The 21,591-nt window shown below is 50.8% G+C and overlaps 12 protein-coding genes across 12 annotated transcripts; 3 read left to right on the top strand and 9 right to left on the bottom strand.

Moving 5' to 3' along the window:
• Positions 1–1,046: 1,046 nt before the first annotated feature.
• Positions 1,047–2,067, bottom strand: BU25DRAFT_211827 (uncharacterized protein). Its single transcript, XM_033701212.1, has one exon. It carries the CDS (start codon positions 1,655–1,657, stop codon positions 1,127–1,129), a length of 531 nt encoding a protein of 176 aa, XP_033556580.1. The 5' UTR covers positions 1,658–2,067; the 3' UTR covers positions 1,047–1,126.
• Positions 2,068–2,125: 58 nt separating this feature from the next.
• Positions 2,126–3,663, bottom strand: BU25DRAFT_211839 (adenine phosphoribosyltransferase). The gene is made up of 2 exons (XM_033701213.1): positions 2,813–3,663; positions 2,126–2,757 (listed from the first exon to the last, which is right to left on the bottom strand). Exons 1-2 carry the CDS (start codon positions 3,390–3,392, stop codon positions 2,594–2,596), a joined length of 744 nt encoding a protein of 247 aa, XP_033556579.1. The 5' UTR covers positions 3,393–3,663; the 3' UTR covers positions 2,126–2,593.
• Positions 3,664–5,151: 1,488 nt separating this feature from the next.
• BU25DRAFT_211885 (uncharacterized protein) lies at positions 5,152–6,004 on the top strand. The gene has a single exon (XM_033701215.1). It carries the CDS (start codon positions 5,425–5,427, stop codon positions 5,899–5,901), a length of 477 nt encoding a protein of 158 aa, XP_033556578.1. The 5' UTR covers positions 5,152–5,424; the 3' UTR covers positions 5,902–6,004.
• Positions 6,005–6,817: 813 nt separating this feature from the next.
• On the bottom strand, positions 6,818–7,546 carry BU25DRAFT_415323 (uncharacterized protein). The gene has a single exon (XM_033707512.1). The coding sequence runs from the start codon at positions 7,178–7,180 to the stop codon at positions 6,977–6,979; it is 204 nt and encodes a 67-aa protein (XP_033556577.1). The 5' UTR covers positions 7,181–7,546; the 3' UTR covers positions 6,818–6,976.
• Positions 7,547–7,976: 430 nt separating this feature from the next.
• On the top strand, positions 7,977–10,014 carry BU25DRAFT_377889 (UPF0187-domain-containing protein). Its single transcript, XM_033704158.1, has 3 exons — positions 7,977–8,499; positions 8,559–8,706; positions 8,762–10,014. Exons 1-3 carry the CDS (start codon positions 8,389–8,391, stop codon positions 9,925–9,927), a joined length of 1,425 nt encoding a protein of 474 aa, XP_033556576.1. The 5' UTR covers positions 7,977–8,388; the 3' UTR covers positions 9,928–10,014.
• Positions 10,015–11,556: 1,542 nt separating this feature from the next.
• BU25DRAFT_211805 (uncharacterized protein) lies at positions 11,557–12,223 on the bottom strand (the record flags this gene model as incomplete). Its single annotated transcript, XM_033701211.1, has 1 exon — positions 11,557–12,223. A coding segment is annotated over exon 1 (262 nt), but the record flags the coding sequence as incomplete, so codon positions are not given.
• Positions 12,224–12,696: 473 nt separating this feature from the next.
• Positions 12,697–13,452, bottom strand: BU25DRAFT_425771 (class I glutamine amidotransferase-like protein; the record flags this gene model as incomplete). The annotated part of the gene is made up of 1 exon (XM_033708372.1): positions 12,697–13,452. The coding sequence occupies one exon, from the start codon at positions 13,450–13,452 to the stop codon at positions 12,697–12,699; it is 756 nt and encodes a 251-aa protein (XP_033556574.1).
• Positions 13,453–13,971: 519 nt separating this feature from the next.
• Positions 13,972–14,771, bottom strand: BU25DRAFT_415320 (uncharacterized protein). The gene has a single exon (XM_033707511.1). It carries the CDS (start codon positions 14,600–14,602, stop codon positions 14,363–14,365), a length of 240 nt encoding a protein of 79 aa, XP_033556573.1. The 5' UTR covers positions 14,603–14,771; the 3' UTR covers positions 13,972–14,362.
• Positions 14,772–14,917: 146 nt separating this feature from the next.
• On the bottom strand, positions 14,918–15,401 carry BU25DRAFT_211793 (uncharacterized protein). Its single transcript, XM_033701210.1, has one exon. It carries the CDS (start codon positions 15,247–15,249, stop codon positions 14,983–14,985), a length of 267 nt encoding a protein of 88 aa, XP_033556572.1. The 5' UTR covers positions 15,250–15,401; the 3' UTR covers positions 14,918–14,982.
• Positions 15,402–17,353: 1,952 nt separating this feature from the next.
• Positions 17,354–18,510, top strand: BU25DRAFT_211743 (uncharacterized protein). Its single transcript, XM_033701208.1, has 2 exons — positions 17,354–17,923; positions 18,248–18,510. Exons 1-2 carry the CDS (start codon positions 17,604–17,606, stop codon positions 18,426–18,428), a joined length of 501 nt encoding a protein of 166 aa, XP_033556571.1. The 5' UTR covers positions 17,354–17,603; the 3' UTR covers positions 18,429–18,510.
• Positions 18,511–18,592: 82 nt separating this feature from the next.
• BU25DRAFT_434897 (DNase I-like protein) lies at positions 18,593–19,718 on the bottom strand (the record flags this gene model as incomplete). Its single annotated transcript, XM_033708882.1, has 2 exons — positions 18,593–19,502; positions 19,663–19,718. 2 exons carry the CDS (start codon positions 19,716–19,718, stop codon positions 18,593–18,595), a joined length of 966 nt encoding a protein of 321 aa, XP_033556570.1.
• Positions 19,719–20,029: 311 nt separating this feature from the next.
• On the bottom strand, positions 20,030–21,416 carry BU25DRAFT_211758 (peptidase C14). Its single transcript, XM_033701209.1, has 2 exons — positions 20,253–21,416; positions 20,030–20,202 (listed from the first exon to the last, which is right to left on the bottom strand). The coding sequence occupies exons 1-2, from the start codon at positions 21,105–21,107 to the stop codon at positions 20,095–20,097; spliced, it is 963 nt and encodes a 320-aa protein (XP_033556569.1). The 5' UTR covers positions 21,108–21,416; the 3' UTR covers positions 20,030–20,094.
• Positions 21,417–21,591: the final 175 nt, after the last annotated feature.

The raw sequence follows: 21,591 nt of genomic DNA, 5'->3' as shown, positions 1-21,591 counted from the left end.
TCTTTTCTGGTGACCTCAACCCTTCTCCGAGCGTGTACAAGAAACCCCCTTCACGTTCTTCAGAGGCTATGGACAAGTACGGTTATGGTTAAGTGACTGGCGTTGTTGAAAATTGAGCTCTGAGGCACGCTGTTGGATTCGGAATGACCATTCCACTGATTGTCTCTCGTCGGCAGAGGATGCTAGAGTCAACTTAATGAAGAATAGGGAATGCTTCCTTGTGCTTAAGACAGGGTCCTAGCGTCTTACGTAAGATAACCTGCTGCTCGTTAAAGGTAGCTAAAGGATTTGCTTTAGCTATGTTGTAATCTGGAGCTGCCTTGGCACTTCTAAACCGAGCTTGATACACTAGATGCATTCTAAAGTCAGATCTGTGAAGACATGTTCAGATACAGACTGATCGGTGTTGCCACCCTCATTAACATCTTGATTTTTCGCATCTAGCTTGCAAGAGCCTGGCTGAAAATGCAGCCTGGTGGTAGTCAGACTCTCGAAACCATGGATGTCGGGGGAATTGGATGGAGGAGTAGAGGCAAGCAAGATATGGCTGCTCGAAGGCCTTCACTGCTCGAATGAAAATATGTAGATCCTGGATCGGGTGGAGCTATCCATCTTCCTACTCGACAACCGTGTCTCTATCAGATGATCTCAAAGGATGGAGATAGTGTACTCTGCAGAACCTTGCTCTGAAATAAAACACTGCTCATCAACAATGTCTGTGGAGGCCGTCAGATAGTCAAAAGGCCCTATATCTTTCATGTGCGTAAGCAAGCACCCAAACTAGCCAGGTGATTTCACTGGGATCGATGCTTGAAGTCAGCTGCAAACTGATCTGGGACTACAGCGAACTCACTGTCTGTTGGACGAGTGATTCCAGTCTGAATGCGGCCTCTTCATCGACTGCCGCCCAAGGCCATGAAGGCTTCCATGTATCATCTTCCACAGGAGTACGACTAGGGAAGTAAGCCTTCCATGAAAGCTGATGCTCCAAGTCCTGTCTCCACAAGCCTGCAAGACAATGGCAATCCACTCGTTTACTTACGGTTTGCGCCAGGCCTGAGATGGCCACAAGTTTGTCTTTTCGGAAGGTCAATGAGCATAAGGAGTACACCTCCACGATACGTAATCACTGTGACATCTCCAGTGACATATGTCTGATTGAGCGACGGTAGGTTCGAGCGGACTCCATTCCAATATCCCAAGCTTGCAAATGTCTCTTGAGCTCGCTCCAACCCTTGATGTCAAGCCCCTCCAAAATTCCAAGGTCGCAACCCTCGAGATCGGCAGGTGCCCGTCCTAAGATTCTATGAGGATCGTAAATGTCAAGGATCTGTCCAGTTTCCACGTCAGTAGGTGAACTAGCCACCTTTCTTAAGATGCTGTACTCGCACTCTTTCATCCAGTTGTTCTTGTCCACCTCGCATTCTCTTTGACGCTCCCATTGTTCCCCATCACTGCTCTTCTCCAGTAAGATCTGATCACTAATAGTGCAGAGCCACTCTGTTTTCTTGTGCTTGGCGTCGGCCCCGGATCTTAGTATTGACTTCAGACGGAAAATGTCGGAGAAAAGAAATGTTCGGACAGACAAGCCACGCTCTTGCATGACCCAGCCCCGGCTGCTGAGTGGCGAGTTTGTAACGCCGCGCCATGTATCCATAGGGACAAGATAACACTCTTCTCTTCAGATGCTCCTCTTTTAGAAATTATCAATGAAGTGCATGGAAACATTAATCGTGGTGGAGACAGTGATCGGTATAATTCGCTTGAAAAACACTATCAACAAAGCTTATCCGAGAACTGTTAATCTATCAGTGTAACGCCAGGCATGAGATTTAAAGAGCTTTCGATACGTACAAACGGCACTCCGTCATACCAACACCCTGCGTCATCTTCAGTTGTTTCGCAGACGCTGTCAGGCGAAGTCATTGTGCGGTTTGGCCGGAGCAAACTGTCCGGCAGCGAAAGCAAGTAATGGGAGTGAAGTGGACATCTGCGACCAACAAAAGATTGCTATGCGAAATACACTATTGTAAGTTGTAGCTGTGTTGATATAAATGCCTGGGGTATGAGACCGGGTGGTTCGCCGCACCTCAAGGCTTAAGAGATGGTCATGTACTCTGATCGAATTGAGCAAAAGTAGTTACACCCATGGATGAGTGTAAACGTGTAGAATGTATGCGATATAATCTGCGCGTTTGTTGTTGACACCCGTCTGGAGGTCGACAGGGCCAGTGGGGCTGCCGAATGTGGAGGAAAGTGTCGATGACCGGGCCATCCCTGTCGTGATCATGCTAGCGTGCTGTCAGATGGAGGGGTAATACAAAATAATTTTTCTGTGTCGTAGAATGGTCGAACAGGAAGGTACTGCGATGATGGAATGTTCTCGTAACATGATGTTGGTATATACTGTTCTCCGCAGCAGACTTGGCAATACTGCTCAACGAAGCGGAGCGTGTAGATTCACATCCATCCATGGATGCATAAAATGTTGAATGGGCACAGGACCTTTTCCAACCCGTGCCCTGAACCTGCGAACGCCTTCCCATGTAACCCCTATCCCTTCGTCTATAGCGTGATATATGTATTTGGAATCTTAGCTGCTGCCAAGTTTCTCCTCTTGGCCAGAGAGTAACGTGTAAACGGGCGCGTTGAGCTTATCGCGGCCCTTGAGGAAGTCGAGTTCGAGGATGAAAACGTACTCGAGAACCTTGCCGCCGAGCTTTTCGACGAGCGAACCGGCTGCGGATGCGGAGCCACCTATTATTATTAGCATAGCAATTCTTGAGGTTCGAGTTGGAAGGCTCAAGCTCACCAGTCGCAATGATGTCATCAACAATCAGCACCTTCTGCCCCGGCTTCACAGCGTCGGCCTGCATCTGGAAGAAATCCGCACCATACTCCTTCATGTACTCAGCGGTCTCGCAGGGACCCGGGAGCTTGCCCCTCTTGCGAACAGGCACGAACGCAGCGCCCAGTCGCAGCGCCAGAGTCGGGCCAAAGAGGAAGCCGCGCGCATCGAGGCCAACAATGACGTCCGGCTTCTCGGTGAAGGTCTGCTTAATGTGCAGCTCGAGCGCGTGGATCAGCGCCTCGAACAAGCTGGGGTCCGCGAAGATGGGCAGAATGTCCTCAAACAAGATACCGGGCGCGGGGAAGTCGGGGAACTGGCGCAGCGCGCCCTTGAGCTTTACTTTAAGACTGGAGAGTTCGGCGGAGGCGGAGGGACCGGGGGCGGAGAGCCTTCTTTGGGAGGCATTGCTCTCGAGGGTGGGGTCTGGCTTGCCGGCAGGAGGGTGGGCAGCGGTGGCCTCGCCTGCAACAGGCGGATTCGCGGGTGTCGTGGAGTTGACGGGGTGGCGGTGGTGGGCGGGGGAGTCGTTTGGCGCGGACATGGTGAGAGGGGGAGAAGGGAGTAGATATGTGGGCGGTGGGATGAATAGGCAGACGCAAGGCAGGTGAGAATATCGGCTTGATGATGGCGCAAGTCCACGAAAAGTTACTGCTTGAACCCTGAACTAGCCTAGATGATGAGACTTGACAGGGAAGTGAGAGGCGCTAAGGGCTGTTCGACACCACACCTCGACGAACTCGACGCTCGAAAAGCGAGTCCGTTCAACCTGAGCTGCAGCCAGCACACCAGGAACATCGCTAAAACGTACTCATCACTAACATCGAGGAGCGCTATCACACTATCCGTCCGCCGTGCCACACGCTTTGTGTCGAGGGTGGAACACCGATAAGCAGCCATCATATTGTACCACCAAGAACCATGCTGGCTAGACTGTTCGCTCCCGAGCAAAGCGAGGGTCCAGTGGCAGCGAGGGTCCAAGGATGTCATGCCCGCTTCACATGTTTCAGCGTGGTATGACTCCTCCCCCGGCAGTCGAGGTGTGAAGCTCCCAACAAAACTCGCAAGTTCACCGCTTTCCGTTTCCTATGCGGGTAGCTCTGCGGAACTACCTGCATGACACCCGCTGCCGTCAATATCGAGCCTTGTACTTGAATAACGAATCATAGTTTCAGGTCGATGGGTGAGGTGATACCCGTTTACAGAGCTGCAAGGGCGCGCAGCGAGGAGGTTCGAGACGTGAGTATCTATTCTTGCAGAAAGTTGGTTCTTCGTACACCCGTCATTTCTCCACAAAAAGCACGCCACCATGCAGCCGCACACTCGCCGGCCTTGACGCACCGCAGGCGCAGAAGCTGATGTGGAAGTTGAACCGCTGCGCTAGAAGCTTTTCTTGCTTGCTAAACACATGTGGACGGCTGACAGCTGAGACACGATGTCGTGAAAGGCTTGAACGGGTGATGTAGGAAAAGTTGCGGGATTGCCCGAACGGGCTAAACTGTTAGTGTGGTGGACTCGCGAATACCTCCAGGCGTACACGGGTACCTGCCTCTGTACTTCAGTCTCGAATTTCGAGTACTGGTCCATGTATGTCTGTTTCTGTTTCAGCAAAATCTCCTGTAACGGGTCTGCTTGAACTTAGTCAACGTTTCCGTATGTCACCACGCTGAGACAAGTCCACGAGTACCTGAGCCGTCTCACAGTCTCAAGTTGCGAGCACTTCTATCGCTAAGATTTCCATTCCATGTACGCCCGTTTCTAATTCAGTAAGCTTTGTTGGAACAGATCTGTATGAACGTGGTCAACGTTCCCGTTGGACATCACACTTGGGCCAGTCCACAGGTACCTGCCGCTGTACTCTGGTTTCGAGTACAGTCCAATCCTCACGTCTCCTTTCGCATGAACTCGGACCCATTTTTATGTGCTCTGGTGTAAGCACTCGACGTAAACATACCTGCTATCCCTTTCGTCCATCAATCCCAAACGTCAAGTGCTACACAATGGGACTTTTTGCCCCTCTTGATCGATGAATGCGTCTTCCACCGATCGAAGTTTCACGCGCGATAGGCTTGGTCCTTTGACCTGTCTCTTTTCTCAGGATGATATGTTGCCCTTTCCTTTAGTGGGTGGTCGTTACCAATTTAGGGCTAGCTCGTGTTTACCAGATGGTCACTTACCAAAGCTTTCATCCATCGCTTCTATTGTCCACTCCCTAAGTTCGACAAAGCTCTCTTCTATCAGGATGACGCTCGCCTCCTCTCTCCCTTCGCGTCATTAGATCCCACACCGAAGTCATCTACCGCTACAGTGGCTGTAAACTGCTGGTCCTTCCAATCATCGACAGCTATCCACCGATCGTCCATTCCCGATTATATGGCCAGTAACTCTAGATTCATCCCCAAAAACTTCAGGCTCTTCCTAAATACTTCCGGCTTTCGAAACAAAAGAAGAGTCTACATACAGCTGTAGAACTTGCTGTTCCTGGAGGACGTTTCGTTGCGGTCTTAATTCCCTCGAACGCTTCGTACTTTGTTCCGACCTTAGTTGCTTCCACTTCATACGTCCGGTTACCTGGGATGAAAAGTAGGTATGCAGGCCGGTTACCTCGAACATATCGTATCTTGGCCCACCAGATCGCGCTGTGGCTGTTTTGGCATTGCAGCAGGACCTCGGTGACGTTGCCGCTTGTAGTTGATGCAGCCGTATGGCGGTCAGTGTCGTGTAACTTCCAACTTAACTCCAAAATTTTACCTTTTTCAAACTCGAACAATTCGGGATACACAGCCTCAGCTTCCGGCAAGGCCAGCACGTCATGCAAGTCGCCGCGTCACCTTCGTGACTTCAGTGGCAGACTTCATTGTCTTCCAATTTTTACAATGCGACAGTCTCACGTCCTCATGACTTCGCTCGACAAAGTCATCAGGTCTGCCCAAATCGCTGGTAACAAGACTGCCAGTACCCCACCCCAGATTACCATTCGGCCTGAAGCTCTTCATGTGGTCACCTCCATGCAGCGACGGGAAGTCAGTCTCAAATCCATCCTCCCTGGCTGAATTTAGTAGGCATCTAAGAAACACAGACGGGCCCTCGCAGTCTTGGCCTGGCCAAACCCACACGAGCCGGTTAAGGACGTTATCTTACTACAACCGCGCTCGCTGATGAACACTCAACTTGAAGCCCCGGGTGTCATACCACTTCACAGCCTCTATAATCTTCTTCCTGGACGCTGGCGCTGTCCTCATCGGTAAGATCGTGGCTGCTATCCTTCGCTCGTCAAGGGAAAGGTAAGTGTGCCAGAGGAGACCTGTGTGGCCGAGATGAGGTGGGTTGAGAGTTCAGGTGTAAACGAGGATACGGCTCTCGCAGTCATTTCGTAGCATGGGAGGGCGGACATTGGGCGCACGACGAAAAATACGGGTGCGTGTGTGCCTTGGGAGGCAAGTTGTTCTGCAAGGAGGAAGTAGTGCTTCGGAAGCGCGGTTTTGATCGAGCCGTCGAAGGTCATGTGTGATGGCGTGTGTTCCGGCGGTTTGCTTTCTTCGGTGGACTGTTGAGTAGTGCCTTCTCCATTTTCAGCCTCCCATAAAAGCTTGGCGTTGGCGTTGCTGTATTTTCTTCTCCATGTTCCTTCTCCATGAAGTGAAACCGCCTTCTCACTGTAAGGCGTGGGCAGCTGCTCATCTCCTTCTTGCTGTCGCCGGTCGCTTGCATTGTTAGGAACAGTATTTGTACGGATCAATGAAGCAGACCTTCCTTGCCACTTCCGCGTGGCGCTTTCAGCTACCCATACTTGTGTCTTAGCACAAACCGCGGTGTTGGCGCCTGATGTAGGCGAACGATCAAAGTTGTATATAACTTTTGTGCCCCATCGAGCTTCACTGCCCGGCAGGTACTTGCCGCGGCCGTTCTCAAATCGGCAGTTTGTCCAAAAACAGCTATTGCTTTTCAATTCATTGATCTGCGAGCTAGAACTTTCGTTGGGGTCATCACAACATGCTACGAACATCTAATACAACAACAGAGGCAACGGTACCTTTTGATCTAGCAGGCACATTCTTCATAGCCATATCGACCTGTTGCTAGAGTCTTTTACCGGTTGACTTGCATCCACCAACCACGATTTTTCCCTCAATGCAGGAACTTCTCTTCTAGCCACACCTTAAGCCTGTCAACAGCCTCCTCCAGCTTTTCATACGGCACCCAATATCCCGCATCAATCAACTCCGTCTTTGTATGATTCGGCAACAGCCCCTTCTCAACCAGCGGCTCCGCAGCCTCAGGTTTGCACACCGCATCATCCATAGCACTAATATACAACGCCGGCACGTTCATCTTGTCCACGGCCTCCGGTAGCTGCTTGTCGACCTCATGCTAGTGATTATCGTTCATGGCCACGTACCAGCACTGCAGCGCTTCGAAGCCATCACGTTGGAAATGCTCGATGAAATCGGCTTTGAATTGTGGGTCTAGGTTTTCCTGACATGCGCAAGCAACACAGAAGGAAACACATGCTCTCACGACGAACAGTCGCTATCGTGAGGGTCTATCATGTTACTTCGCCGCCGCGCGAGCATCTGCGTGTATGCTTCCGGAACGGCCAGGGAACTGGTATGAGGCATTGCGATAGTTCGAAGAGCAATTGGGAAGGTGCTCGGTGTTTGGTTGTAGTTATCACTGTGTCGATAAAAATAGAGGTTGATGTAAAACCTTCGAGACTTCAGCGGCATCATTCGACAGGTCATCAAAACGCGCTAAAGGCGCGTCGCACGTGAGCACAACATTCACGCTCAAAAATTCAAGTCTGTGTGCGTACAGCATTTTCGTCGAAACAGGCGTTAGCACCAAGCAGCAGCAAAATGTATGCCAATACCGCCAAGTCATAGAACAAGATCTCGACCTGCTCGCACAGCTGAAGCTTGAATCATGGCCCAATCACAAATTATCTCCGCGCTGATCAAGTTTCCTCACCCTTGCGCCCATCACAGCTTCACCGCCAACACCTTCCAAAGTCTGAGACCCCCACAGTAAAGTGGTCGAAAGATGAGCGGCGGTTTTCACATCAGAGCTTGTGATGTCCCTACAGCCCCGCATTTCGCGCAATTCCTGGTGCAATGTGACATCCAAACGCGCTCGCACGACACAGCTTTCGGCAATCATGACTCGCCAGCGCATCTCACAGTCCCGTGTTTCACACACAGGGAGCCCGTGATAGCACCCTGCCAAGCCGGCCAGTGTCTGAATCAGAGCTGCGCATCACCGCTCCCACTGCGCAATCATAATCGGTTGGACTCGCGTATTGCTGCCTTGCCCTTTACAGCATCGCCATAAATGTGCCGTTGGACACACAGCGCCACCTAAAGATGTTCAAACGCCAGGTCTGGATCGCATATTTTCTATTGGGCGGTGAGATGCAGAAGAGACGGTCAGGGATAGGGGCACGCAACATAATATGAAGTGCTCGCGTGTTGCAGTCTTGAACGCGAATAGCTACTGGTGTTGACCTCTCGCTGTCTCTTCGTACATAACAACAATCGATCGTAATGGCGGAGAAGACGCAGAACACGGCAAAGGTGTCGAATGGCACAAATGGTGCATCGACACGGCCACCACTAAAGAAGCAAGATAGCGACAAGGATTTCGACGACTACTTCGTACGCCTTCTCTGATAGATCTTTTCTACCCAAGCTCTAAAGTCACTGACAACCATCAGATCGGACCACGCGACCTTGACCACCACTCGAAATGGCCTGTCTTCCTTCGCATTCATGGCAGCGTGACACCAGAAATGGTCCTGCCGCTGCTCTTTGTCGCCGGGTGGTCGAGCATGATCACTCTGATATCGAAGTTCGTACATAACCGTATGTGTCTTCAATTTTTCATCTCTGTACCTGGTGAAATACTGACGATTTCCAGTCGGTATCAATCAGCTCCTTCTTACCGTCCTCGGTTTCGTCGTCGGTCTCGCCCTCAGCTTTCGTAGTTCCACCGCCTATGAGCGCTACAATGACGGTCGCAAATACTGGGCGCAACTCACTCTCACATCTCAAAACCTCGCACGCTTGATCTGGATCCACGTCGACGAGCGACACGAAAATGACGCCGAGCTCGGTAAACAAGACCTTCTCGCGAAGATCAATTGTCTCAACCTGATTGCGGCCTATGCCGTTGCGCTGAAGCACAAGCTCCGCTTCGAACCATACATGCATTACGACGATCTCCAACACCTCGTCGGTCACCTAGACACATTTGCACGCGACGCCGACCGACCGGATGACAAGGACAAACGAAACATCTTCAAGACTGCCGGTCAATTCCTCGGTCTTCCTATGGCCGAGTCCAATCCGCGCAGACTACTCAAACGCTCACGCTTACCACTCGGAAATCTTCCTCTCGAGATTCTCAACCACTTGAGCGTATATATGAAGTCCATCTACGACAATGGCACCTTCAAAGTCTCCATCTACCAGACGCAATCCTTGAACGCCCTCACCACCTTCAACGACGTCCTCACAGGCACAGACCGCATTCTCAACACACCTTTGCCAATCGCATACAGCATTGCTATCAGCCAGATAACATGGGTGTATATTCTGTTGCTACCGTTCCAGCTGTACAAAGCTTTGGACTGGGTGACAATCCCAGCGAGCATCTTTGCTGCATACATCATTCTAGGTATTGCGCTCATTGGACGCGAAATCGAGAATCCTTTCGGCGAAGACGTGAATGACCTGCCACTTGACGCGTTCTGCCTACAGATCAGGAAAGACATCGATATCATCATGAGCAAGTCAGCGCCGAGCATTGAAGAAGTGGTCATGCATCCTGATAACCAGCTTCTGTACCCATTGAGCAACCTGGGTAGCGCAGCGTGGGCGGCGAAGAGTGTTAGTGAAATCAGGGATGCCCTGGCAAGCAAGCCTGGACTACACTTCCCGCTAGTTGAGCATGACGAGCACCCGAAGCCGAGTCACTCGGTAAGCACCGCAGTGCACCGTCGAACAACAAGCGACGATCGCGCGGAGATGGGCGAGGCGGGCCATGGTGGTCAAGGTGCTGGCGCAGGTGATGGTGGAGACTAACTACGAAACAAGGTTGGTTTCTTGAGAATTGTGGTAGTCCCATGCAGATGAAAGATTCGACATTCTTTTGCTAATCTTGACACGGTCGTCATGTAATCCAAGCTGGCGAATAGAGAGAAGTTAAAGGATTCTCATGAGAAACTTTTCACAAACATTCACATGCCAAAACTCCAAGTCCCATCACTAGCTCACTCCCCTACTTACCATCAACCTCCTTCTCCCTGGACACCTGCAGTTCCAGAACCTCAGTGCTCATCAAGTGTGATCTCTTTACCTCGTTCTCCGGAATTTCAGCTGTTCCTTGTGTCTTCTCCCTGCTGCTCCAATGCTCAAGCTTCGGCTGACCGGTATTGTGTGATTGCCGTCGTCGGTAAAAGAGGAACGTTGCAAGTACAATCAGCAAGGCAGCAAATATTGTGCTGCCAGTGATAATCCCAGCGAGAGATGCTTTGCTCAAGCTGCTTGTTTTCTGGTCCTGATGCGCGCGTCCTTGGCCGGGATTGACACGATCTTCTGTCCGTTTGAGGCTAGGAATGCCGCTTGGTGCAACGAAAAATCACCCCGTTCGAAGTTAACGATAACATAGGCCTTCTGTATGAACGCTCTGCCCAAGGTAAATTGCGACGCGTTCGCCGCTCGACGGATGGAGAAGTAGTTCCTTGTGTCGATGTAGATGGGCCATGAAGCCTGAAGGTCGAACGCCGCGTACGGCAAGTTGATACTAATGATGTCCGCGAAGCTAGGGGAATCGTGAAAAGCAAAGATGAAAGATGGGTCTGAGCTACAAGCTTAGCGTGGGTATCGGAGCTCGAAGAACGGTGCGATGCGATCGCTTGTATCGCGTGGGAGCCAGAGGTAGGGCATGATAAAGTCCAGATTGACATAGGCCTCCTCCTGCAGGATAACCACTGAACCGTTGAAGGTGTGCTCCGCTGTGACTCGTTGCAATTTGAGACTTGTTGGTTGTGTGTCATCCTGATCGAACGGGAAAGTAAAGTTGTTCGGTTCGAATCGACTCTCATCGTATGCGCCCAATGTGAGACTGCCAAAAACTTTTGGGGACCCTAGGGTTGTCAGTACAAATCAGGAAGTTTTGACTGGCAACTTACTGTAATAAGCGCCCGCATTGTAGGCAATTCCCCAAGGGGCAAGATCTGGAAATAGGCAACCCCCTCCGAGGTGTCCGGGCCCGCCAGTTTCCTAAAACCTGGAATGATGCATTCCGTTCGTCCATGAATCTTAGAGCGGGAGGGATTCTCCGTTGGGCTTCGGTCTTCGTGTAGCAATGTATGAGGGTCGGTTGTAGACCCGTAGCGAACATCCAGCCTGGGATGGAGTCCTTGCCGCAGAGGACTGATACAACATTGTTGCGGTATCGGTCGGTCTGTACAAGGTTTGACTGTACCCCTGACAGACTACCCTAGTCTAGTGTGTGACAGGTCGCTGGCCTAAGGTCAGGTATATAGTTGTCATTTCTCAGCTAGACAACAATTCGGCGCTGTATTCCATCAACCCGATAGTCCTACGTTATCGTTTACCGTAGCTATCAGTATTCTACAGTGGCCTACGCCGCAACAAACATTGGCAATTGCTGCATCCTGAATCACATATGGGACCGTCAGTATTTATGGCATTGATCCTTCCTTTGATGAGCGCTCCGCCAAACCCGCCGGAACCAAGGACGACTCATAAAGGCTATGAGAGCTCTCTCGGTGAGGTTCATTTTAGTTGCGACTGATTGCCATTCACCTACGTGTGGAGGATCATGCGCAAGGACAGTACGGCACATTTCTAGCACGGAAAAACTGTCATCTGCTTCTTTACCAAGCCATATGCTGAGGCCAAGAGCGAAAGCATATATCCTAGCCATGATTGAACCCGGGATCCTCATTCTTCGTCATCTTTCTGGTTGATACAAATAGCATCAATCCAAAATGTCCGCGGTAATTCTGGATCTCTGAGCTGACGCAAGGCTCTGTACTGATTATTAGTGACAGCAAAGGAACGGTGTTTTGAGTCGCCATCATTCTTGAGCTGGATTGTGTGGGCATCGTTCGGATCGCCCCAAACATATGAAAGTGCCTCATAGGGTCCAGAGATCCGCTCATGCCTTATGATATACTGAAACAACAGGCGATGATGCCCAGCCGAATTCGTAGAAGTCGAATGGTGTTCGGCTCCGGTGCAAGGCTTTGTGCTTGTACTTGCACCAGGTTGCACCTTCCTTTGCTGCCATGCTGCGGAGATGCGAAAGTGAATATGTGGCTGTTACCGAATGATGTGAGTTGCATTGTGCGGATAGCGTGATTATCAAGAAGCCAGTTGCTGGCAAACTCTTGACTACAGCTTGTCATCACGTGCAGTCAGCCTCGGCTCCATCACATCCTTCCATGCAGGTTTGTGGTCACAGTATTTGCAGTCCGCGGAAGATGATGATATCGCGGGGCAGGGCAGGCAGACCCTCGGCTTTTCAACGTCAACGGTATTCTGGAATCCGGAGCCGATCTAGATACCTGCCAGCCTTGTCGGCTTGGAAATCTTCTAAAGAAGGCATGAAGATGGGGAGGTGTCCTGCGAGTGTGCATTGCGAAGATTCGCTTAAAGTCGATATATCAATCATCAGCACGCTCCTGCCTGCATTGTTGTCTTATCTCAGTTTGGCCAAATGCAACCTTGAAAATATCTTGCTTGGTTGAGCCTACAGGTTCGGTATACACTCTTGGCTTCATTACATTCATGGGCTACGACATTGACCATCCCTCAGTGCAACTATTTTCCAGCCATCATCTCCAGGAACTTGTCACCAATCGCATTCGCAGCCATCGGGTTGTCGCCAGTGACAACCTCACGATCGACTGTGATGCTTCCCATACTCTTCGCAACACCTTCCTGCATATCCGCGCCGTTCTCCCGCAGCGTACCCTCAACCTTCGTAATCTCTCCCCTTAGCATCGTCTCCATGAACTTCTCCTCAGCATCAGACCATGACGTCAGCTTGTATCCCTTGTACGCGAACTCCTTCTGCGGCCCAACCTTGGTTGACAGAAATGCCCACGGCCCGTGACACAGGGCCGCTGTAGGCTTCTGCTGCTGATGGAAGTGTGACAGAATGCGACCAAGCTCGGGGTTGTCACCAAGGTCTGACAATGGTGCGTGACCGCCAGGAATGAAGATACCGCTGTAACTCTTCAGCTCATCGTCGCTGATATCCGAGAACTTGCGCGGACTCGAGAACCCGTTCTCGCGCTTCATGCGCTCGATGAGATCCTGTTGACGTCCACGCTCGTACACATTGCCCGCGTATGTGAGGAGGGATGTGCTGAGCGGGTCTGGCTGAGGCTCCTTGCCCTTGGGCGAGGCAAATGTGACTTCGTAACCGGCGTCGAGGATCTTCTGAAGTGGCTTCGCGAGCTCCATCAGGAAGTAGCCTGAGTCCTGGCTTACGGTCTTGCCTTCACTGCCGGTGTTGTACAGAGGGAAAGAGTGGGCGTCAGACATGACGATGAGGACCTTCTTTGCAGCCATTATATGGTGTGTGCGTAGGTAACTGTGGTTATGGTTTTGAGTTTTGGGTTTTGAGTTTTGGGTTTTGAGGTGGGTGTATAAAAGTTGAAAAGGTTGCAGATGGGGTATCAAACGAGGACAAATGGTTTTGGTTTTGGTTTTAAGACAGTAGCGCAGAGGTGAGTTTATATAAAAGCGACTGCTGTGGTGGAGGATTCATCCCTGAAGTCGTCATGACGTCAGCGCATCTCTTATTCCACATCGACATCACAGAAAAAACACAGGTGCTCGTCTCATTTCGAACGCCGGTAAACCTCGGCAGAAAAGAAACCAACCTCATCTGCGTGTACAAATAGTCGCAGTCGCATTACCAACAGACGTCACCTTCTGCAGCAAACACTTTTCGCCCAATCGTACTGCCATAGTAGTACCAGCAGGACGACCGAAAGTCAAACTTCGCAACAGACGTTGCAGGTTGATATTCTATGTCCAGATCAGCCAAACAAGTCACACGCGACAGGACACCAACTTACCATTGTGGAACAGCCCAGTCATTTCAACCGCCGCATACAGTCCTGGAATGGGAACGTTGTTGGTACTCAACACCCGCGCATCCACATCTGTCTTTCATACCGCCATATGTGAACGTAGGGTGCGAAGTAACAGGACACCCGTAAAAGGGCGCTGTCGCGATCGGATTCGCCCAATTCGACTTGTTCGGACTCAACCCCGTCTTCGCCTTCCCATCGAGCTTCATCAGATCGAACGGTTTGTCATTGCACGCAGCGTTGAACTCGCTGACCGTTTCTCCAGCTCGTCTGGATCAACATCCAGCCTGAAAACAAGATCATGGATTGTATCCGCCGTCTCTGGCTCCTGGTCGGTAGTATCGTACACCCAGCCCGGTCTGAAGCGCTTCATGATGGTAGCGTCAGTGATGAAGTACCCCTTTCTGGTTGTGGTCGCGCCACAGCTCTAGTACGATCATTTTGAAGATCGCGAAGAGGTGTCTCTTGCCTTCATCGTAGAAGCGCTTGCACCTTTCGTTGACCACGATGCCATAGTTGTGACCCCAGGTCACCGCGTCTGGCTTAGTTGCGAGTGTGTCCACCAGCTCGCAGTGCATACCATCGAAGGAACCTGCTGTGCTGGCTCCGACCTCGAGAGCCATGTTCAGACCTGCACCTTGGTTGCACCTCCTAGTCAAAAAATCTCGGACACTTTTGCTGATGTACCGTCTGTGCGCGCGTGTTGCGCACGGTCTCGTGATGCGCGCCAAACGCCATTTTGAAGTTGACAAAAATAAGGCTATAGAGCCACCCACAATAACTATTATTATGAGACATTGAGAAGTATTGTTATATAGACCTATGCAACAAACTTGGCTTATTTATATTTACTTGGAAGAGTGATGTTGTGGCCCTGGCAGGTGGTGATGGGTGAGGCAGCCGGTGTGGCTTGAGAGGCTCCCTCACCAACTACACCATCTACCGCCCACCTCACACGCTTTGGAGCAGGCTTCTGAGCTTGTGAAGCTCTCTTATTACTGCTTCAGGCCAATTGTGGAGCTTTTTTAGAGTTGCAAGCTGCCACACAAGCTTCTTGACAAGCCTGTTTTTCAGCCGCTTCTTCAGCCCTCCTCTCAGCTCTCTCTACCTTCTCCTGAGCCTGCCTTTCACACTTCTCCTGAGCTTCCTTCTCCTTGACCTCTCTAGCTTCAGCCTGTGCTTGCTTCTTGTTGGCTTTCTGAGCAATCTCCTGCTTCTCATCCTTCTCTTTTTGGCCAAGAAGCTCTATTGTAACAATGCAGAGCCCCATTGCGCCAAATGGCCAAAAAGTACATCAATATCAGCAGAACTGCTGATATTGGGCAGCATAGTTGGCGGCTGCCTTGGTCTGACAAATACGCTGAATGTTGCGTTGTGCAATTGTTGGTTTGTTAGAGATTCCAAACACAGGTTGAATCTTGGTCTTGAATTCATTGAAGTCGTTCATCCAAGCATCAACCTCATCAGGAGCATTACCTTGGTTGTACTGTTAGACAAATGGCTTGATCCACTTGAAGGCATTTCCACGCATGTAACTTGCAACAAGTGTAACACATTTTTTCATGGGCACCTTATCTCCTTGAAACATGAAGAAGAGGTCCCACTGCATGAGCCAGTCATTGAGCTTGGCGCAATCTCCATGGTAGAGGTTGGGCTTACTGACATTGATATGGTTGGTCTCAATGGCATTGGTCATGTTGACATTGGAGTGGCGGGAGCTGGTTGGGGTAGCAGTTGTTCCTGAGGTAGGGCTCATCTTTGGGGTGTTCAAAATGTTGAAGTTGTACTTTAAGCAAAGCTCATAAGTACTATTCAATTGGTTCTTGAGGATGAGCTCTGGTTCTAGAACAGTAGGGTAAGTCACCTGGGTGAAACACCTAACAACAGCTTGGGGTAATGATGAGTAGTACAGGCAATCTGTCTAGCTCAAAGGTTGATTGAGATCCAATGACAAACTTAATTGACAAGGTTGAACACGAACCATAAGGGTTGTGTTCCTACATGCTATATACTAAACATGTCTACGTGGTGATCTGTCTGCTCTGTGTGATCTGACAGCGCAGTGAGAGCAGTGGGAGCGTTCATGCAGGGTGCTCTGCATGCTCTGTTGCTGTACGTCAGATTGTGAGATCAGTGAGAGCATATATGCAGTCTGACAGCCAGTCTCGTTTCCATCTCAGCTTAACCGAGACTTGCCGCTGCTCTGTTGCTGCCTATGTTAGCGTGAGAGCAATCCTTGTCAGTGCTACCTAGTGTACCACTGATTGTAACAGGGGCTCTGCATTGTTACAGACTTAAACATCACCACATCAAGGGGCTGCAGTGTGTGGGTACTATGGGGGGAAAGATACTCAGGAGTATCCTATTGGACTTGCAGTACTTCAAAAATGAGCGTGTTGTATGGGATCCATGGCCATCTAGAATGAGTAGTCTCCAAGCTTGGCAAGCCTTCTCATTGGTATAGCAATCAAACACGTCTCTGAGCCAAGCTAGGCCTATATCATCATTTGACCATCCAGTTGGAGATGAGCTGACCATAACTGAGTCCTCCTGTGACGCTATATCATCAACCCAGCTTGATTGGAGGCTGCAGTTGGCTGAGCTAAAGATGATTCCAGGTGGTATTTTGGAGCCATCTGCACAGATGCAGGCCAGTAGAGTTATCCACTCTCGATTGCCATCTTGAACAGCACTTGTGACAGTTTTTGACTCCCATATTGGCCTGCTGAACACTTGTTTTGAGCGTCCAGAGACCCCAATCATGAACCCCTTCTCATCCATATTGTATGTATTGCCTGGCTCAACGTTATACTCCTCCATTTTGGCGTGCAGTTGTTCAAAATAGAGCTTATATTTGCCCCCTGAGTCAGCTTGGTGACGCTCAGTATCCATAGCTTTCTGCCAGGCTGGGATGAGATGGTCTTTTTGGCAAGAGAGAAAGCGTGTAACCCAGCTCTCAGCAGGCTCCCAATCACCCAGCTCTTGTGCAAAATTGCGTATCATGACTCTGGTTGGAGGCAGTTGTTTCTCTGTGAGCTCATTGATATACTCCACAAGCCCTGCCTCTTGTTGTGGAGTGAGTAGTCATTGGTTGACTGACTTGGTTTCATTTGATGCGTTCTTTTGTAGATATCTACACATCAAAGTTGAGCGTGTTACACCAAGTTTTTTTTTTTGGCAATCTTTGTATACATAACATCTTTGTCTTCCTCATGCAATTTCAGGTCTTCAACCGCCTTGTCAATTGGAGCCATATTGGTAGAGTTATGGTGGTGATGGTTTGGGTGGTTTGGAGTTTGGCGCGCATCACAAGACCGTGCGCAACACGCGCGCACAGACGGTACTTCGCGAGCAAGGCACGTCGAGGGTGTAAGGCCTTTATAAACGACAGCCTCACAGATTGAGCCAGGCCTCAGTCGGAGCATGATGTAGATTGGTCTTGGTCAGCACGATGACATATGCACTCCGAAATCTCCGTTCCGACCGGCTGTAAGCTTAGCCTTGCTAGCTATCTCCGCTGAATGACTTCAACCTGAATCCAAACTCGGAGCGACGTCTACTCCTTTTCAACTTCGCTTCGACCTTCTCTCTGAGCTTGCAGACAGTCTCCACCAGACATCCATCATGGCAGACCCCTCTAGACTAACCGGCGACCCAAACTCGCACGACCTCTCCAAGTTCAGCACCTCCCTCTCCTCAACCTGTCTCTGCAAGTCAATTCGCGTGACCATCAACGACAACGAACTCTTCACGCGCCCACGGGGCCATTTGTGCCACTGTGCGAACTGCCGCAAAGTCTCCGGATCTTACGTATCCTCGAACCTCGCAATTGAGCGAGAGAAAGTCGTCGTCGATGACCCCAAGGGCGTAATGAAGAAGTACATTGACTGGGAGACAAACAGTGGGAATAAGGTTGAAAGATTCTTTTGCGGGACGTGTGGAAAGTAAGTTTCCTTTTTTGTACTGGTGTTGATGTCGAGCGGGACGGCTGGAGGCTGGAGAATCGGGATCCTGTGTGTTGCGCAGCACGCTCTGATCGATGGTTGTATGAGAGTGGGAGGCGGCTGCGATGCGCTGGGAGATGTGAACGACAGATCCCTCGAAACATGAATCGAAGAGCACGCGCAATTCTTGGTAGTCCGGTCGTTCTGCGAGGCTCAAGAACAACCCCTAGCGTTCACCACAATCAGAGCATTTCCAGCGCATGTTGCTCACTCCACCTCGTTCGGCCAACAGCCCCTTCCCAAAATCTCACTAACAATAAACAGTCCCATAATGTCCCTCCCCGACGTCTTGCCAACATTGGTTATCGTCAAGATGGGCATGTTCCCGCGCATCCCCCAACCTGAGTGCGAGAGCTTCGCGCTGCATCGACACCCCTGGCAGGGAAAGCATGAGGGACTGACGCAGTTTGAGATTGTGAAGGGCGGGAAGAAGTTGGGTGAATGAGTGGGTGATGTGTTGGGCTGCGCGCGTGGAAGGACCGAGGGATGTGACCGGTATGCTGACTGATAGGTGATGACGTTGGCGTGGGCGTGGTGCATGTAGCGTGGAGTCTGGCGAGAGTGAAGGCTTCGGTATTGGAACGATGCGAATGGAAGATGATGAAATCTTCAGTACTGATCCGCTTCCGGTGTTGAGAGTGCGATGTCCACCCAAATCGGCACATGATCGCTCGACCCTCTCTCCGCTTCACTGTCTAAGATCCCGCCATCCTTGATCATTTTAGCATCCCATGCCCTTCTCCCAGCGATAAAGTAATCAACCCGATCGCAACTCGTGCCCCATTCCCGCCCTCTGGAGTAGTATGTGTACCTCCTCTTCTCTCCGTGTATCCTTCGCCAGACATCTACACCACCGAAACCCTCTTTACCTTCTTTCCCCTGTAGGAGCTTGTCGTGGAAATCAGCGCGGTTGAGAACGTGTTGCATCGGAAACATGCGTAATTTCGGAAACCCATCTCTCGCATCAGGCGCAACGTTCATATCGCCTCCGAGCAGGACATCCCACCCATTTCCTTCCCATCTCTTACATTCCTCTGCCAGCGCCTTATGGAAGGCAAGTTTGTGATCGTGTCTCGTTCCGCGCTGTGCTCCGGTTCTGGAGTCTCGGTAGGGGTTGTCTGTGCCGTTGACGGCGTAGATGTTGAACACGGCTAATCTTTGCCGATCGCGGGCGATTTTCACAATGGAGATACGACCTTCGTTGTCCCAGTCTACGGTATGGACGTTGACGGAGTACTTTTCGCGGAGATCGCGACGTAGAATTGAGCAAACACCGTACACTTTGCCGCTACCTCGTAAGCCCTTCGCGTTGTACGCATCATTGGGCAGGGTGAAGTGTGCTTCGTATGCCGGTTCTTTGCTGTTTGCTGACGAGGAGGCATTCACTGCTGCGCGAACGGCATCTTGTGTTTTGATATCCTTTGTCGCGATCTTGACTTCTTGAAGGAGCAGCATGGCGGGCCAGTGGTGGCGGCGTAGGAAGCCTCGAAGAGATGCAGGGGGAACGGCGCTTTGTGTGCTGGTGGAGGCCTTCGGTGTTGTTGTTTGGAAGAAGGACTTTATTGGTTTTTGTAGGAACGGTTTTTATGCCGTTGATGTTCCATGAGAAGATGCGCATGGCGTTGGGAGCCGGGGGCCCAGGAATCTCAGATGGTGGCGCGTGTGGTGTTGTGAAGAACGTCGCCGGCTTGACCTTCCTGCGCTTTGCGGGTGGTGGGCTGATATCGCGATCCATTCCTGGTTGAAAATGGCGCTGGTTTTGCGTTGACACGCATGTGCAGAGCGAACGAGTTGTTTGTCCACGATGATGTCATGTCTGAACTGGAAGGCGCGACTTATTAGTGAATGTCATTTTGCAAAAACGCACGAAGAAGCTGCTCGATTGCCGTATCATGATATACATCCTTGTAAAAAAAAAAAATTCATTGAAGTTGATCCCGATAGTTGTATGTATAGTGTTGAAGTCAAAGCTATCCGGTAGATGTTTCATACCCGGAGACAACATGGTCCTCAGCTACCCAGAATGTCTAAGGTGCGTAGTAGGCCAGGCTCATCCACTACACTTGAACCATCACTTCTATCATCACTTCTCGAGCCTGGTACTATAACGACTAAAAAACCAAGGACATGTTGTCTAGATCGATGTCCAGACCAGAGCTCAACTGCGGAATCTGCGTGTAGTTGCTCTGATCCAGCAACTGTCTCGTCAACTGCAATGTCTGTTCCTCGTTAGCCGAACACCATTCCCCTCGTTCACGGATAAACTTACCGCTGCATATGTCGGGTTCTGGTCCCTCTTCATCGTCTCCAAGAACGCCCATGTCATTGCGCCCGTCGCCTCGCCCCGAATCTTCGCATCCGCACTAGTCTGGTCATCCTTGCATCCACTGAACATCGTGACCATCTTCTTCTCGCTCCCGTACTGACCCTCGAATTCACCTCCACTGAGCCCCTCCTCTTCCTGCTCGCCCATGTGCCTTAGCCCCTTGAAGAACGAAGTTGCACCGGCAAGGAGCTCCTGCGCCTCGCCGACTTTCCTGTAGCTGAAGCCGCCGTTGATGAGGTCGTTGGCTTCACCGAGCAATCGAGCTCCAGCGCGCACATTGTCCATGAGACTGATCTGGCCGTCAGAGTCGGAGCGGTAGACGTAAGGAAGTTCCACGGCAGATCCGGAGTGACAGCAATCCATGATGATGAAAAGCGTACAGTCCGGCGCCATACGTGTGACGAGATGGTCGTGCAAAATGGTACTCGAGATCTGGCCTCGCTGTTCGAAATCAGAAGGAACAATGGTGTTGTCCATGCCACCGACTCCCCGGTTACCGTCGACATCTGCAATTTGGCCACCGTGGCCGGAGTAGTGCATAAAGAGTGTGCAACCTGGTTCGGAGACAAGCCAATCCATGGCCGCAAGAAGGTTGTGACCGTTGGGATAGTAGGGCGAATCATAAGGGACCTCAGGACGGTCTGTCAGGATGGCACGGTTGCGGTGTCCATTATCGTAGCCGCGGTATGAAAGGAACTCGGCCATGTTGTCGACATCGGAGTGGCAGCCTTTGAGCTCATGCTCGGAGTTGACATAGTTGATGCCGATGAGGAGAGACTTCTTGCGTTTGTGAGACATTCTGAGCGGGCTGTGGGTGATGATCCAATTCTTTCTCAGGACTACTTTGGCTTAAAGGCTGGTGTGGACGTGTAGGGACAGGGGGTCGAAGATGTTTTGTAGATGTGGCTGTTGTTGTGGCTCAGGTGGGGGTTAGTGAATGTGCTGTCTGGTCCTTACCGCCTCTGGCCTAGTGGGGCATGTGGACCTTCCAAACGTCGACGTGCATTAGCCAAAGCATGTGGACCTTCTAAACGTCGACGTGCATTAGCCAAAGCTAGTGACAAACAATGGTTGCCCATCAATGCGGATGGAGACGGCTTACGCAGCTCAGTGACGTAGCTTTCAATCTTGCAGTCTGCGATGGTGGATTATAGTATTCAAAGAAGTGTGGAGTTTGAAGAACCGAGACACTGCTGGATATCAATGTATATGCCATTCGTAGCACAGCAGACCAAACAATAAGGTATCCTAAACCCACTCCCACGCACATAAACCATAACTC

Source organism: Macroventuria anomochaeta, assembly GCF_010093625.1.
Source record: "Macroventuria anomochaeta strain CBS 525.71 unplaced genomic scaffold BU25scaffold_45, whole genome shotgun sequence".
Lineage (NCBI taxonomy): Eukaryota > Fungi > Ascomycota > Dothideomycetes > Pleosporales > Didymellaceae > Macroventuria > Macroventuria anomochaeta.
The sequence above is the reverse complement of the archived record's forward strand: the minus strand, read 5'-3'. Positions and strand labels throughout refer to the sequence as shown.